Source organism: Microcebus murinus, chromosome 6, assembly GCF_040939455.1.
Source record: "Microcebus murinus isolate Inina chromosome 6, M.murinus_Inina_mat1.0, whole genome shotgun sequence".
In the NCBI taxonomy this organism is placed as follows: domain Eukaryota; kingdom Metazoa; phylum Chordata; class Mammalia; order Primates; family Cheirogaleidae; genus Microcebus; species Microcebus murinus.
Window position 1 is genome coordinate 59,107,870 of NC_134109.1, and position 18,468 is coordinate 59,126,337.

At 32.9% G+C, this 18,468-nt stretch overlaps 1 protein-coding gene across 9 annotated transcripts in view; it reads left to right on the plus strand.

Annotated features, from left to right (window-relative positions):
* Window positions 1-18,468, plus strand: part of RALGAPA1 (Ral GTPase activating protein catalytic subunit alpha 1) — a 225,162-nt gene that overhangs the window by 191,232 nt on the left and 15,462 nt on the right. For 7 of the 9 annotated variants that reach the window (XM_012736523.3, XM_012736520.3, XM_020285777.2 and 4 more), the window contains 2 exons: window positions 2,014-2,172; window positions 3,969-4,096. In XM_012736523.3, coding sequence (XP_012591977.1) covers window positions 2,014-2,172; window positions 3,969-4,096 — 287 coding nt within the window. Of the gene's footprint in view, window positions 1-2,013; window positions 2,173-3,968; window positions 4,097-5,621; window positions 13,330-18,468 lie in introns of those variants that run through there. The other 2 variants (XR_012919733.1, XM_076004091.1) reach the window with 2 other exon arrangements.

An 18,468-nucleotide genomic window follows, 5' to 3' on the forward strand; every position in this document is an offset into this window, starting at 1 on the left:
AAGATATAAAAATGTGCCTCCTCCTGACAACCTAAAATAATTACCTTTTTAGCGTTTGAATATAAATGATAAGGGATTTTAATGATGCTCTCCTTTAAAATATTTGAACATGTTTAGAATAACTTTGTTATATGCATGGTTCTGTGCCAGAAATCTTCATTACAACATCTTGGCAAACATATGTTGTTCTTTTCCATTAAACTTTCTTAACAGACTTTTAATATTGTATGGAAGATATTTGAATACAAGCTTTGGTTGTAAGATGAAAGTATAGTTGCCCCTTTCTCTTGTTTCTTTAGATAAGTGGGCACTAGAAATTATAGATAGTTTTGGCAAGAGTTCAAGGGTTAATGTAGCAGATAAATAAAAGGAATTTTCTGTAAATTGAGACCTGCATTATTTCAGTTGTCTTGTCTTTCCTAACCTAACTCATTTAATTTTAAAAAGTAAATACTTAAATTCTTCCTGACAGTGTGCTCAGCTTTTACTATCGTTTATTACTTCAATTATACTTGATATCACTTAGAACAATCTGCCATTTGGAAATCTCAGTATAGCCTGGAGCTTAGTATTAGATCTGGCTGCTATTGTAACATGTACAGCATATGACATTAATGTATCAAAATTAGATTGGATCATCCCTCCTGGTTAAATTTATTTCACATTTCTTTTGTATTCAGTTAACATAAACCTATTAGGGAAGCTGACACATGGGCATGGCTGTATAGGAAGGATATTTTTAAAGTATTTTGATTAAAAAATGAAATTATAGAGCCATGGCTTTTCTAAGTTCTGTAATCTTTTTTGCTTTTTAAAAATGTCACAAAGCCCGAGTCCCACATTTATATCATTCAAGTTGTGTGTGTATATGTGTATATACACACAGGTATAAAGAGTTATTCCAGGGTTAAGAAGTGACAGAAGAGAGCCTTTCACTAATTAGACTTAACTCCTTTCTTTGTTTAAATCACACAGGAATTTTTTTTCTGCCTTATGGTCTTTAAGCGAAAATAAATGACATATTTCAAAAACAGAAATTGCCAGTGTATTAGTTTATAATGTAAATGGTGATGAAACTTATCCCTAGTTTTCTCTTTCAAATGTTCCCACCTGCAGTGTATTCAGTTATCTGAAAGTAATGGAAAAGCCTATGTAAGTTATGCACCAAAAGTGGACTCAAGTGTTTGCAGTGACAGAATCAATAAATGGACTAGGGTAATGAAATGTTATAATAAAATTCATGATTATATGCTAGTCTTTATGAAGAAAACTCAAGACTAATTGGCATTAAGTTAATTTTCCAATAACTTATTAGAAATCCAACTTTTGAATGCTTTGCTTTTTTTTGCTATTTTAATTATCATAATGTTAACTTTGATTGCCAGAACACCTTTGTAAGCACCACAAATGTTTAACATCTTGAGAATCTAACGAATCTCAAGACATCTATTTGGAAGAATTTAAGTTTCATGGGCAAAGAAAACCTAGAAATAAATTTCTTAAACCAAACATAATCAACTTTATCTTAATAGATGATTGCCCAATGTATGAATTACTTATTTCTTTTACTTCTCTTCTGTTGCCTTCTCATGCCACCTCACACTGCTCAGTAGCATTTCCAGAGAGTAGTCAGGATAAAAGGAGAAGAATCTCAGAATCTCAAATCAGTCGCTCTTTTAAAACACCTTTTTAAGTCATCTTTTAAAGTGTTTGGTAGTGGAAAATTGGTAGAGTTGCTAGGTCAGGGGAGTATTGGGGCTGTATGTGAATCTTTTTTATCGAAGTTCTCTGTTTCCCATTGATGACGGACAATTGAAATTATCTGGTCTTCTGCAGTATCTCCTAATGTCTTTGAGTGTTCACGTTTCACGTGTTGTGAAAACGATCAAATGAGATTTAACAATTTTTTTGCTTCTTTATCTTTTCTGTTTTTATAGCTTATTGTCCGTAGCTATATGACTGTACTCACAGAGCTTTTATAAAGCACTATAAATTATTTTCTTGGTTTTCCAGTTGAGACATTTAGGAAATGATGAAGTGCACATCGTTTGGTCAGAGCATACTAGAGACTACAGGAGAGGAATTATTCCTACAGAATTTGGTGATGTCCTTATTGTAATATATCCAATGAAAAATCACATGTTCAGTATCCAGATAATGAAAAAACCAGAGGTAAGAACTCCTTATCTTCCATTTTAGTAATTTATTTTGAGTTCTGGAGGGGTTTGTGAGTTTCTTTCCATCTCATAGAAGAAAAATCGGACTAGGCAATAAGTTGTGAAAATGAGGAGAAATGTAACACAGACTCTGGTAGCTATGTGAATTGTCTAAGCCTGATTCAAAAGGAGCTAAAACAGGATAAATAGGAAGAAACTGTGTTCAAATCGGAGGTGTCTAGGTAGTACCAGAGCATAAGTTCCTTTGTACCAAAGCTCACAAAAGAATTTACCTTTTATTAAGAGAATGATTCGGTTTCCTAAAAAACACAGTAAGAAGTAATTATTTCCTTTAGAATAGGAATGTATGATTCCTATATTTTTAATTGATGCATTTTACTAAGATTACATGATTATTTGGTCATGTCACTTAATGAGGATTCTACAAATTAAAAAAACCAGCCTATTACCTACCAGCCTGTTACCTATATTCTACAGTTGAATGTCCTATAGATGCCATAGGGTTCAAACACTATTGCAGAAGTATTTTCTTTCAGGATAATAAAAGCTTAGTAGCATTTTGGTGTGTTCCTTTCTCGTTTTTTTTTTTTTTTTTTTTAACTGAATTAGTTTATAGAAAACCTACTTTTTGACAGTTGATCATGAATCTTCAGAATTCCTTGAATTGGGTTAAGTTTCCCATATGTGAATTTTGCTGATAGGCAGTCTTTTGAGGGTTTATCTAAACCAGAGATCAGCAAACTAATATGTCCCATAGCTTAATTTTATAAACCCCACAAACTAATAATGTTTTTTTAAAATTTTTAAAGGGTTTTTCTTTTTTAAAAGTTGAAGAATATACAATAGAGACAATATGTCACCACAGAATTTAAAATGTTTACCATGTTATCTGCAGCCCATGTCCTTGCCTTTACCTGTCATTTGTGCTAAGCATTTTGAAATAGAGTAACTGTTTTGAAACTTTTCAGTCACCTGACAAAAATGACATTTAATAATCAAAACATAGATTTTTTTCTAATAAACCATGTAATGAGTATTTTAGGTTCCATAGTAAAGCTGGTATCACACAAAAATAATGAAAAACTAACTTTCTGTGTTATAAGAATGTGTATCTTTTCTGTGTTCACTCAAAGGAGAAAAGGAAATTTACTTCTAGTGTTAGACATTTGTTTATAATTGAAACTACTAAAATTTGAAAATCAGCAGAGTATGTATAAACTAATCACATGAAGCACATAGTTCTTTTGAATGGACACCCTGTAGACTTTTTTTTTTTTTTTTTTTTTTGAGACAGAGTCTCACTTTATTGCTCAGGCTAGAGTGAGTGCGGTGGCATCAGCCTAGCTCACAGCAACCTCAAACTCCTGGGCTCAAGCGATCCTACTGCCTCAGCCTCCCGAGTAGCTAGGACTACAGGCATGCGCCACCATGCCCGGCTAATTTTTTGTTTGTATATATATTTTTAGTTGATCAATTAATTTCTTTATAGTTTCAGTAGAGACGGGTCTCACTCAGGCTGGTTTTGAACTCCTGACCTCGAGTGATCTGCCCGCCTTGGCCTCCCAGAGTGCTAGGCTTATAGGTGTGAGCCACCACGCCCGGCCTAGACTTGATATTTTTTATCTTAGTATAAGTGACCCATCGTGGAAAATAAATTGAATTTGAGTAGTATTTTTACTGAAGGAAGAACTAAAGGAGAAGCATAAACACTTTTGTATGCACAGTGTCTTGATTGCTCTTAAAATATTTCTATAATTTGAATATAAAATTATGTTCTAATTTCTCAACCAGGTTCCCTTCTTTGGTCCACTTTTTGATGGTGCAATTGTGAATGGAAAAGTTCTACCCCTTATGGTTAGAGCAACAGCTATAAATGCAAGCCGTGCTCTGAAATCACTGATTCCATTATATCAAAATTTGTATCCTTTTTTTAACAATATGGTTTCTACTCTAATATATGTCTCTTTCAAAGGTCTTATATATTGTTAAGAACTTTATTTTCTGTTTGTTTATATATATAGATGGTAGAGTTCCTCCCCAATACTGGAACAGTTATGATATTTGAATGATGTATTTTCTTTTATATACTTTTAATCAGTACTAATCTTTTGGTTAATTAATTAGAGTCACATTATTTGACAGGCACCCTGCTACTGTTGAGGTACAGAAATAACCAAATAGTCATTGCAAATAACTCAGTCTAGCTGGGAAAACAGACTGTTTTCCATATACATGCTTTAATAGGTGTATGCCTGGGTATTCCAAAAGTATAATAACAAAGGACCTTTCACTCAGCTGGAAGGGGTGGTGGTATCAGGAGACACTTCTGAGCAATGTAAGTGTTGAACCAATCTCGAAGGACAGATAAGAGTTAATCAGATGAAGAAGATTAAAAAGAGCCTTCCAAGCAGAGGGAACAACACAAAGACATAGAAGTATGAGAGCACATGGAGTACTTAAGAACATAGCTTCTGGAGCCATACTGCCTACACTCAAATGCTGGCCACCACTTCCTTTGTAGCCTTGGGAAAGTTATTTAACCCCTTGAACTTCAATTTTCTTGTCTATAAAATAGGAATAATATATAGCTCGTGTTACGAGAACTAATAATGAGTCAGTATGTGTAAAGCTCTTTAAACAGTGCCTGGCACACAACATGCACAAAATTTAAAATTTTAAATTGTTTTCTGATATTCCTTTCTAAAATAAATTTGTTTTCAATACACATGTTCTATATGATTAAAAATAGTTTATAATTTTCCTATTACATAATAAACTATAAATGTTGTTAAGCTTCAAAAGGAAAGCTTTCAAAAAAATCTTAGGTTCCATTCCACATGAAGTGGATTTATTGTCATAACTTGGTAGTCTAACATGTATACATTCTTCTTTTAATGAAAATTGACTTAAGCAATCTGATTCCTATGTAATTTCTTATGTACTCTGACACTATGAAATGGACTTACAGATGGATCATGACATGTTACTTTGATTAAGCTTAATAACATATAATATTTCATTTTTTGTTATTGTTATTGTTGAGACCAGGTCTTACTCTGTTGCCCTGAGTAGAGTATAGTCGCATCATCGTAGCTCACTCAACTCTTGGGCTCAAACAATCCTCCTGCCTCCTGAGTAGCTGGGACTACAGGTGTATGCCACGATGCCTGGCTGATTTTTTTTCTTTTTGGTAGAGACAGGGTCTCACTCTTGCCCAGGCTGGTCTTGAACTCCTGAGCTCAAGCAATCCTCCCACCTCAGCTTCCCACAATGCTAGGATTACAAGGTGTGAGCCACCATATCCAGCTTATATAGTATTTCTTATTTGTGGCATTTATATCTTCACTTTAAATTGAAAACTCAAATTTGAAGTAGTCATTTTAGTGAAATGATAAGAATTGAAACAAGCCTTGAATTGTTTCTTAACAAAAATAAAATTTGGAGAAATCCGTTAAATAGAGATCTACCAATTGAAAAGAAATTTCAGTGGACAAATTCAGTGAGTAGTATAGACAAGGAGAAAGTTTATTTTCTAAATCACTTATTTTTTACTATACAGTCTGTGGATTGTTTTTGAAGATAGTTTTGAAGACTTGGTAGTCTGTTTGTAGTATTGTTTTGAAGCATTTGGAAGAACTATTCAAGAAAACCCTTCTGAATTTTTGTGTACCCTGCTGAACTCACCCAGAAATCAGGGTCATTTTCTGATTCAGGTATTTAGGACCTGGAATCTCGGGTCGCTTCACCCAGATAGGAATAAGCTATGAGGAAGTTCATGAAATTCATAAAACCTATACTCACAGTTTACCATTTTTAAGGTCCATACACCACATGCCTTTGTAGGAATTCCAGCTCCACTCACTCCTCAGATACAGTATCTTTTTCATTTGTATAAAACAAGGTATTTATTGACAGATTCTCTCTTTCCTAATCTACTTTTTCTAAATCCTAATTCCTTTGATTTCCATCTCATTATAATACAGGTTGAGTATCCCTTCTCTAAAATGTTTGGGACTAGAAGTGTTTGGGATTTCAGATTTTTTTCAGGTTTTGGAATATTTGCATTGTACTTACTGGTTGAGCATCCCTAATCTGAAAATCTGAAATCCAAAATGCTCCAGTGAGTGTTTTCTTTGAATGTCATGTTGGAGCTCGAAAAGTTTTAGATTTTGAAGCATTTCAGATTTTAGATTTTCACATTAGGGATACTCAACCTATAATTTTATAAAAACTTTGAGGTTTTAATCTATTTCTTGGAGTATACTTTTCAGTTAATATATTGTCTCCTGAATATCTCTAGAACGATAACCAGTCTTACATAGAATGTACAGATTATTATCCATAAAATAATTTTATCCACATTGTTAGCTTCACCAAGGATGTTTACTTTCTGACCTTTGCCTGTTTCACAGTTCACCTGATTCTAATGTTCATCCTGAGGGTTGGTGTCCTCCAGCATTTCATTTAAGACACAATTGAAAATAGAACACAGAGGTAGATATGGAAAAGTTTATACTTTCTTGCATTAAAAGTAAAGGTGCCTTAAATCTTTTTGGAAAGTGATGAGATAGAATTAGATCATATTGTAATGCAAAATTCTGTTTGCCTCATGTGTCATAAAACAGAAACTCAAACACACACACACAGAAACTCAATTTACTGAACAAACACAAATCATCTGACCCCAGGTACAAACAACATTTAACATACCTTACCAAGTAGTTAAAAAGCACAAAATCAAGAATGTTGGGGATATGGCTTAATTATTTTTTCTACATCCAAATTCATAGTTTTCTATTTCAGATTTCATGTTATACTAAAGGTATGAAAGCTGGATTTGCACTTAGAAAACATTAATTTTTAACTCAAGCCTTGTCTTGGTTAAGTCACAGAATCTCTGAACTTCACTTTCTTCATCTGTAAAAAAGATGCTAATACCCGTGTCAGAATTATTGTAAAGATAAGTGAGATCATGAATTTGGGTGTGCTTAGTAAATGTAATAATGTTACATTATTTTGTGTAATGATTGATTCTATTATGTGTGAAGATTATAGTCAGTGTAAAATAACTCTACCTAACACCAAGGAATTGCCTAAATGGGTTTTTTTGTTTGGTTGACTGGTAGGTTGATTGGGTTTGGATTTTCAGGCCTACTTCATGACATTTCTAATAGTTAATCTTACTGAGATGTTAATAAATAACCACATTGGAGAAAATTCTAGGATAAAGAGATAATTTCAGTTGAAAATAATGTGAACATTTTATTTAAACAGCAAATATGCACAGTTTCTACCAGCAAAATTGCTTCTGGAACACAAATTAGATAGACCAAACAAATTTTTCATGACTTGGAATCTTGAATTTATAAACTATAGGAAATTGTTTTCCCATGCTGTAAATTATAGTAGAGATACCCCTAGCCTTTGCTAATCTAAAGAACATATAATTATCTTTCACAAAAATGCACAAAGTTCTGTATTCTAAATATTAGGGGAAAATTACTTCGTACATGTAGGTCATTTGATTTTTAAATGAAAGTTTATATAATAAATTACAACTAGACATTTTAAGATATTAAAGTATATGTATGTCTGTTTTAATTTTAAATACTTATTTCAGAAGTATATATTTAAAAATATATGTTTTTGTCATATCCAGATTAAGTTCTCATTAAGGAAAAAACCAAGCATTCAGAAACAGGTCAGTTATTTTATGCTCAATTAAAGTATTCACTAAGATTCCACAGCATAAATTGTGCTATTTATGATCATTAAATACTGTTTAAATTTTATCCTAGGAACATCTTCTGTAACTATGAAGCTAATGTTGTTCACTGAATGAGGACAATATTGATTGTCATATGCTACCCAAATCGATCATGCTGGCAGCCAGAATTACAGTAATCTGTCAGTATTGATGACTGTCTTTCAAGCTTTGAAACATCTCCTTCACTTCACTTGTTTCTTACATTGCTTGTACCTGAAAAGCATTTTCTTGTAACCTCTGATTTTTTTCAGCTAGGTACTTTTTTTGTCTGTCTCTTGGGCTCAATTTGTTGGTTTGATCATGCAATTAGAATTGAAATGCAATACTGGTGAGGAAGACCAGGCAGATTCTGGGTAACCATTGGACCAGAGAGGTATTTCAGATTTAATCTTAGCCATCATTATTTGTTTTGATCCTAAGGACATTTTGACTATGACTTCTGAATATGCAAATGTTAAATATGACACTATCGTGTATATACTATTCTTTTTTGGGGGGGATGGGAAGGAACAGCATCTCACTCTGCCACCTCATAGCTCACTGCATCCCCAAACTCCTGGGCTCAAGCAATGCTTCTACCTCAGTCTCCCAAGTAGCTGGAACTACAAGCACATACTACCATACGCAGCTAATTTTTCTGTTTCTTTGTAGAGATGGAATCTCATTCCTGCTCAGGCTGGTCTTGAACTCCTGGACTCAAGCCATCCTCCTGACTCAGCCTCCCAAAATGCTAAGATTACAGGCGTGAGCCATTTGCCTTGCTTCTTTTTTTCAGTGTGAGATATATTATACATAGAAATTTTCAGAAGTTACAGTATATAATCATGTTGTATTATTCAGGGTTCTCAGAGAAACAGAACCAATACAGTAGGTATTAATAGAAAAAAGGGATTTGTTTTAAGGAATTGGTTCACACAATTGTGGGGTCTGGCAAGTCTAAAATCTGTAGGAGACCCAAGGAACAGCTGGTGCAGTCTGAGTCTGAAGGCAGAATTCCCTCCTTTCTCAGGAGACCTGAGTCTTTTCTCTTAAAGTCTTTAACTGATTGGATGGGGCCCATATCATTATGGAGGATAATCTGCTTTACCCAAAGTCTAATGGTAATCACATCTAAAATACAACTTCAGAGCAACATCTAGACTGGTGTTTGACCAAAACCTGGGTCCCCTGACCCAGCTAAGTTTCCAGAAAATTAACCAACATATCTTGTATTAAGTTTTCTTTTTATCCATTCTTTTTACAAAATAATTTGAAAAAAGTACATAAATTATAAATGTACTATATGATGAACAATTAAACTATTAATATAACCACCACCAGGTCAAGAAATAGAACTGTACTTTCTTCTTTCAGAAATATATTTCTGAAATACATTTATCAGTTATACAGTAGTAGTATTTAAATATATTTAGTATATAGTAGCATAGTATAGTAGTATTAAATATATAGTAGTATAATATAGTAGTATTAAAAATATTTATCAGTTATACAGTAGTAGTAAGGATTTTAGAGAGATGCAAGACAAAAATCAGACAGTAATCCTGTCCTCATAAAGCTTATAATGTAATAGGGAAAGAATAATATGTACATTAATAATTATATATAATATTTATACAGGATAAAGTGAACCCTAGTAGGGTTATAAATAAAATGGTGTAAGAGTTCCAATGAAAAAGAAATTACTTTGGAGTAAGAAGATCAGGAAAGAATGTATAGAAAATAAGGGCCTCAAGAGTGAGGTTTGGGTGGATGGAATGCAACATGTCTCTTAACAATTCTTATAAGTTACAGTTTTGAGCTTTGTATCCATATATTCAATATGTATATTATGTAAATGTAATATTATGAATATTAATATATAGCATGGGGGATATTATACAATTAAATGGCATATTTAGAAAATACTTTATTCCTAGGTTTAAAATATTGTTTCCTACCACAACCAATATTACTTGGTTTCTTCTAATCTGTTTAGATTTGACTTTTTCGTAAATGCCAGAATTGGGTTTCTGTTTAACTTTATCAGACAAATTACCAGAAGTCAATGATTATTTTTCAATTAGTCACAGTTTGTTATCCCTGCAGTTCTGCTATCAAATGTAAAGAACCTGTTTTAAAAGTATGAGAGCCAAAACTAAATGAAATGTAATTGATTGGGTCCACTAATGCAGTTGCCTTTCATTATGATAGAACATTATAAAACCTCTTAGGGGGGCCCATCAATATTATTGCCATTTCATGTTAAAATTAGTTTATTGAGAAACTACATAATTTTATATATCTACTGTCTTTTGTAGATCATTTCCTCAGAAGGTAACATCAATAACTGTGGGCTATCCTTAATTTAATCTATAAAAAGAGGATAATAATAGTACCAAACTCAGAATTATTGTAAGGATTAAACGAAACTATCCACGTGAAGCACTAAGCAGCCTGTCTGTCACATAGCAAAAGCTCAGAAAATGATAGCTACATTGTAGTTAATGATGTTATTACTGTCTACACTGATACTGGAAATATTCTTTTAAAATACAAACCTAAGTACAGACAATCCCCAATTTAGGATGGTTCAACTTACAATTTTTCAACTTTATGAGGGTACAAAAGCAATATGCCATTCAGTAGAAACTAATTCAAATTTTGGATTTTGATTCAAAATACTTTATAATAATTTTATTATAGAATAGGCTTTGTGTTACAGGGTTTTGCCCACTAGAGGCTAATGTAAGTGTAGGCTAGGCTAAGCTGTGTTATTCCATAAGTTAGGTATATTAAGTGAATTTTCAACTTAGGAAATTTTTAACTGGGGTTTATCAGGATGTGACTCCATTGTAAGTCAAGGAGCATCAGTATACTAAAATACTTATGATGGCTCTTGACTGCTTACTGAAACAACTCTAAATTCTTTGATCACCTGCAAGCAATTCTTTTTATCTTACCCTTCCAGCCTCTTATTTCTCACTGTGGTTTTGTCAGATGTACCTGTACTCCTCACCAGCTTCATCCCCCATTCTTAACTGTCATCTCCTGCCACACTGACACCTGGGACACTGTGTTCCCAGGTGAACCATAGTCATTATTCCTGAATCCCCTTCTCTTTCAGGCCTATAATTTTACCCCAAGAATGCCTATCTCTACTCTTTTTTATTTAATATACTCATTATTCATGACCCAAATATCCTTTGTAAAAAAAAAAAAAAAACTGCTTCACTATGCAAAATTGTTTACAGTGCCTCAGAATACTTTATTATAGTACTTAGCATGTATGTGCACATATTAACAAGCCTTACTTATCCTCTGTGTTTCACTAACTTCCAACATAGTGCCTGGCCCATGATAGTGGCTAGTGCTTTATTGTAATAAAACAGGATGGATGGATTTATTATCTGTGTTTTTGAAGTGTATAATTAGCATAGGTTTTCTTTTTTAAAGAGTGGAAAACCCCCAATTTGTGGTTTGTATCAGACTATGATACAAGTCTTAAGAGCTTAATAGGTAAGAAGAAGAACCTAGTAGTATGTTTTTATTAGAGAACATTATTTAGTGAAGATGATTTTCAGAGGTCATTAGGGTTTTCACTTCATAGGGGGGTGGGGTCTGTTAGGGAGAAAAGTCAGCTAAGACACCTTTGACTCAAGACAGTGACAGATGTTGCCATGGGGAAATACAACTTGGTATCCCCTCCAAAAAGGAGGCAGTATGTGGCTGTAGCCCTGAAGGCTCACACTGTCCTACCATAAGGCAAGGAAAATGGTAGCCACTGGAGAGCAGTAGAGGGCAGCCGTGAGAGTCTAGATGCTGCTGAGGTCTTCAATTTTGCTGCTTGAACATTTGCATTACCTCCATTAGTGATTCCATTGGGAGCTCTCAGTGACTTGTAAGTGCCATTTGTTCTTCATACTTTCTAAATGAAGATCTTAAACTTCATGGGCAAATCTGTTAGTTAAATACTCTAAGATCTATGGTTATGATCATTCATGCTTCAAAAGAGAAAATAATTCTTTAAATAAAATGTCTCACTAGCTAAGTAATCCAGGTTTTGTGGTCTTTGAAATGCTTGCAGCCATCATGCCATTGATAATAACCATTGTAGTAGGACCTCTCCAAGAGTAGACATTTACCTAACAGTCTGCACTATAATTGGAACATGTAAGTCTCCAGTGTTAAAGACATGGCATTGCTATTAAAAATTTTTTTCCTGTACTTAAACATCCCCTTGGCTTGGATTTTTGCTGCCAGGCCTTACAGTCTGTGCAAAAAGTAGTCGCTTAAACAGGGTCCCTAGATGTAACACTTCTACAGTGACTCAAATGTATTTTTTGCTACATCAGTTTTAATTTGTTCAGCTGTTCTTTTCAAGGAATGTCAATTTATGCCTGTTGATAATACTGGTATTTATTTTGAGGAGCTTCCTTACAATTATTAGGGGAATACTTTTATTGCATGTCTTTAAAGATGTTAGTTTTGGTCTAGCAAATCTGTCCTTTCAAAAAAATATAAAAGCAATAATTGTAATTCTCTCTCATATGTAATAACTTTGTGATAATAATAAAAGTTTCATTCTGTGAAATTGAACCAGTATGGCCAAAAATAGCATTGTCTCTTACTGTTCTCTAGAGACAATTTTTAAAGGTTTACTAATATGAATCAATGATACTCTTCTTAAAATGTGGGAGCTCACAAAAATGACTTCAGTATATGGCTCCAACTTCTATTAACATTGTTTTAATTCTAGAGATTTTTAAATTTTTATCTTCTACCGAGAACTTAATGCACTAATGACAAACTTCTTAAGTATTAGCAAAATTGCTAAGCAATTTTGGATCATTCATTTACTCACCAAATATTTATTGACTGCATTCTGTGTGGGAGGCACTGTGAGAGAAAAACCTAGGAAGAGAAAGACAGAGAGTCACAACTTCCAAGGGTGTATAGTCTGTTTTGGGAGAGAGAGAGCTCTGTGAATGTATGAATGAAGTGTACTCTACAAGTCCAGCAATAGTGATATATACAAAGTATGACAGTAAAGGTGATTAATTTTAAGTGGGAGATGATAGTAGGATGAGGAAGAGGAAATTAGGGAAATGGCATTACCAGGGAAGCAGGTTTTGATAATTACTTCAAAGACATATGGGCCTTTACCTGGCAGATAAGATCAGGGAAGAGTTTTTCAGGAGTGGAAAATAGTCATGGAGTCATAAAAGTGTGATGTGGTCAAGAAGTACAAGTAGTTCAGCACTACTTGATGCTATAAGCCAAAGGAAAAAGTAGTGGCAGATGAGGATCAAGAAGTAGGTCAAACCCAGATGATGTAGTCAAGCAAAAAGAAAATCAAAATAACCTTGGTTTTCTAATGTTACAGTAATATGACAACCAGTGTCTAAGGTTACAGTAATATGACAACCAGTGTCCTTCTGCTTTTGTGTGCTTTTTACCTATTGAATAGCAAAACAGTTACAGTGTGAATCTATTTGTTTTCATTTTCTAGTGAAGCCTTTTGAAAATAAGTTTATTATTTAATAATTAGTTGAGCAATAATTGCCTGGCTAATTGCAGTAATAGCCAATGTTATTTTTTCTTAATGAGTCTAGGAAGGTCTCTAAACATTTGATACTATTTATACATATTTATTGTTTATAAGAGAGAATACAAAAGATTTTTATATTTCGTATGATAAACTAATGATAGACTACACTTTTTCTTTAAAAAATACTATATGGAATTATTGTGCTTTTACATGCTATTATGCTTTTACATGTTACTGATAAATTAAGTACTTTTTTCCTATTCTTACATTACATTGGCTTCATGGCAAAAATATAGCAAAAGAAAAGAAAGCACTATCACAATCTTATCTGTGTAACAGTATGGTAACCTAGACAGTTGGGTCATATCACAGTACACCAGAAGGAAGACCAAGAACTACATCAGGGCATAGGCAAACTAGAGTGTTTCCTAAAAACGACCATACTTGAAGTTTGTCTGCTTCCATCTTTATTAACTTCTCACCTGTGCTAGAATAGGGATTTTTTTTTCCTGTGTTTAAAATCCTGTGTTAGTGGTAAGTATATACTGGTATTCTCACATTATTGTTCACCACACCTACCACACATAATATGCAAGTTTTATTCTAGTCTTTGTTTAAATGTGAAAACAACTATAGATTTAGATGCTATTTGGGGATTTCAGAGAGCAAAGAAAAAAGGATATAAAGCTGAAATTAGTCTTTAAACTTATTTGACATAAGAATTGAAGTTCTTTTAATCCATTCTTTTTATTAGGCCTTTTGGTATTTTTAATAACTCAATAATGGAATTAAAATTAAACTATGGGTCACAAATCTCCATTTTCTTCTAACTGCTTTTCCTCCTAAACACTAGAATACAGCCTATTTAAATCTTAACTTTTGCTTGCCAAACCACTGTTACCGTCCATCTGTTCATGCCAATTGTAAAGAAGGTTCAGTTTTTAGTGAAGCTTTGCATTTCACATAAGGTATGTGAAGTGAAATTTCACAAGGGACATGATGGATCCTGATTCTTAGTGATAAACCTTTGGGGCCATCAGGGTTGGCATATGGTCCAGTATGATATGAAGGCTTGGGTTCCCTGGCTTCACTTCTTTGGCGTGAAGCTGATAAAACCTGGCTCTTGAGTATTATTTCACTGGACACCAATCATGGGCAGCAGGAACTGCCCATTTAACTCTCTGTGGGAAGGAAGCCCAGAGAGCATTCACAATGGTACCATTGTCGAGTTGCAAACTGCTCTGAACAGCTTGACAGCACTAGGGAGGAGGGGAAGGGGTTGCTTTACTAATTGCTGTTCAGAAAAGAGAAGCAGCAAAAATAGCTGTTGTAGAATCTGATGTTTCTGCATTTACTTACTCTCTTGATAGGAGTGTTGACTTCTATTTAGCACATAACTACTATCAAAAAGAAGTAAATGAATATATTTAAGCAACCACCTGTAGTAATTCCTTGTTAACATGCCATTTAGCCCACTAGAATTTAGCAGAAGTCAGTTTTGCCTTATTTTTTTGTTTAGATAAAAATATTTTATCTTCAGAAAAATTTTAAGTGATGGGAAGTAGATTAAAACCACCACAATTCACATATCAGACAAGGTCATAGATTTGGCCTTTGCTTTTTGCTTTTGCAAATTTGCAGTTTGCTTTTTAGGATTCCCAAATAGTATCTGAATACATATAAGCCATATGAATATAAAAATGTAAATTAACTTTCTGTGTAACAGTTGCAAGTGCTAAAATAATCCACTAAAGATAAATTAGTCAGCACATCTTAAGGTTAAATTCCAGACTTACCATTTAAATGAGTAGTTGATAACTATTTCAGTCATGCAGGGTTACCTCATTGAATTCTGTCTAGTTTGGATATTTTTTTAAATGTTAGGGTTGTTTCCCTTTTTATGAAACATGTATATTTGCATAAACTCTCCTCTTCCAATTTTTTCTGGTCAATCTTACCAACAAGCAGTTGATAGTTCTGTTGCAAAGAAACAGTGATCTACAACCTTACAAAAAATTAGAGCTTGTATGCAGCCTCCAGGGATCCTGACCCCACAGTATATTTCCATAGATGATTCTCTTTTTTTCAGCTGAAATCAAGTTGACTAAATTATGTTGCAATATTGTAACTTATAAAAAAAAATATTGTAACTTATGCAACACGTTCTTAAATAGGATCACAGAGAGAGATTTTAAGAAAACTTTTTTAAATCTGTAATTTTTAAATGGGATGCTCTTGCAAAATTTGGGGAAAATCAAATGCATGTTTTGCAAAATTAGTAAATCTGTAAAATTTACTAGTGTTCCATCTCCTTATGTTCCCTTAAGTGATTTTAGTAATTGAGCACCAGTGTAGTATTTCAAAAACAGTAATTCATTGAATGCCCATTCTTCCTTTTACTGCAGAATAGATTATATTTAAGTCAAGATTAATGGATAGATTTTGATGTTAAAGTCCAGTGTCTAAGCCTATCATTCCCTGGGGGCATATAGTGCATTAGTTTAAGCCAATATACTGTTTATCATAGATTCTATGACACTGTCTTAAATGACGGTTTGCTGTACTTTGTTACTACTTACTATGATAATAAAATCACTTCTTTTTGTATTCCAAATAATTATAGCACTTAAACAAAATCTTAATTAAATTAGTGCACATTTAGGTAGAGATAACACTTAAGTAATTGACAACTGTAAAATTTTACTTATTTGGTTATTTTTTTCCTTTTTGCAATCTTCTGACAGGGTTCAACTTTAGTATTTAGTTCAAACACATACATTTATTTCCTCAACTTTAATGCACTGCAATTTTTGTTCTCAAAAGGAACAAAAAATTATTATTTCTATTATCCCCCAATGTTTTTTAAACTCTTACTATAATACTAACAATTTTGAAGCAGTACTCTATGAAAGTCTATTACTAATTTAATGATATTTTCAAGTAGATACCAAGAATGAAGGTACAAAATTTTAATTTCACTAAATTTGAAATCCATATAACTTAGTTTTTCTTTTAGATGTTTTGCTTCATACAACTTTCATAAAAGTGAAATATATATATATATATACACACACACACACATACTGGATAATCATGTCAGTGCTTTTTGGAACCCACCAATGATTCTTAGATTTTTAAATCAGGAAAGATTTTCAGAGCCTTTAGGTAGGTTTAAAATTTTAAGCCTATTTAAGGTTAATCTTTTTAAATGTATTTACATGAACTTTGGTAGAATTGGGCTTATCAACTTTTTACTTAATGTTTTCATTTAGTAATTGACTGATTATGAGCAATTATATGTAGTCCAAATTTTATTCAACCCCAGCTTTCAATAATAGGGCTATCCTCACACTGCCTTAGCACCTGTTATGGATTTTGAGTCATCTGGCAGCCCATGGGAGTTAGATAAAGAAGTACCAGGTGTCCTGCCTGTCTCCTAATTGAGACGCAGTGAAAACAATATAGACTTGGCAATATGGTTAAAAGGATGGATTAAAGCCCAGCTTTGTCTGCTCTGACAAATCACAGCTTTTCCTTCATAGTGTAGATAGTATCAACTACTAAAGAATTTCATTAATATAAGGCATCATAAAAATAGACAATTTGTCATAACCTGAAGACTTTGAGAAGAATTTGTTAACATGGTATAAGTAAACAATATTAATACCAAGATTCATGCTATTTGTTTAGGGGAATTTTATTTTTACTGAATATGAATTAAACTCCATGTTTCTTGAAGGAATTAGCTACAGTAGGAAAAAAAATGAAATATCCCTCCCTCTGCCAGATCTTAAATTTACCAGATCTTGCTCTATATACTAAGCAGTACTTTCATCTTATAAATGAACAATGCCTATTAGTCTATGAGATACTTTATTACCCTGTGTATTTCAAGAAAATATACTACTTTACTACTGCTAATCACCATGAGATTCTTGAGATGTACTTGTAAAATGTATCTACCCATATCTCAATAAAATTCTTATTTTTCATTATATTTTCAAGGCCCTGTGTGATATCGCCTCAGAATGTTTAAGATATTTCAAGGCCTTTTAAAACTAACATGCCAAGTATGGTTTTTCTCATTTTTATTTTACTACATTTAAGGATTTTACTATAGCATAATAATTACAGTAAATTATAGTAAAATTGTATTTTACTATACTAGTATATAAATAGACATCTTTCAGAAATTACCAGTCTTAAAATTTAAGTTAATATTCATTGTTTTGGCTGTCTTTGAGGTAACTAACATACCTTTGTTTTTTCATACCACAACACCCAGATCATTGAGATTAGAGGTAGAAAGAGAATTGAACTGTTAATTAAAAGACTGAGATTCACGTCCCAACTCTACCCATCAGCAGCTTTGTTTATCTGAGCAAATCTCTGTACTCTCCATTGAGGCTTATTGCTGAATAAACATTTTGCTGATTTTGCTAAGTTTCCTGAAAGTAATATTGGTGGATGTATCCTTCCTATAGTTCAAGCTGTCCTAAATATTCTCAATAAATGTTACGAGAATCCCTCCCCAAATGGCTTTTTTAAAAACCTAAATACTTAAAATTTTTCAAGAGTATTATCACCTCTATTCTTGTGGTGTACACTGCAGTTTTAGAAATCTGCTTATGGTTTGAAATTACCCTTCATTTGATTTTATCTATAGAGATTTTCTCAAGGATTGTTTCCTTTTTTCCACCCTCTCTACAGATGACCACTTAAGCAAATAGAATTAGTTTAACTAAATTCATTGCCTTTTACCATTGTAGAATTTGTTAAAAATTTTTAAATTCTTTAAAATTGTCACAATTAGGCAAAATTATTATTTCATTATTTCACTGCTAAATTAGGAGTTTTAATTATTTTCAACATTTCTAGCATTTTTTCTTTAGGCAATTATTATAAGTATTTAAAGAATTATCAGTTTCTTTTCTCTTAATGTTATACCTTACATATTTATTTATACATTGTGCTTTTTTCACTTTTTTTTTTGTTCC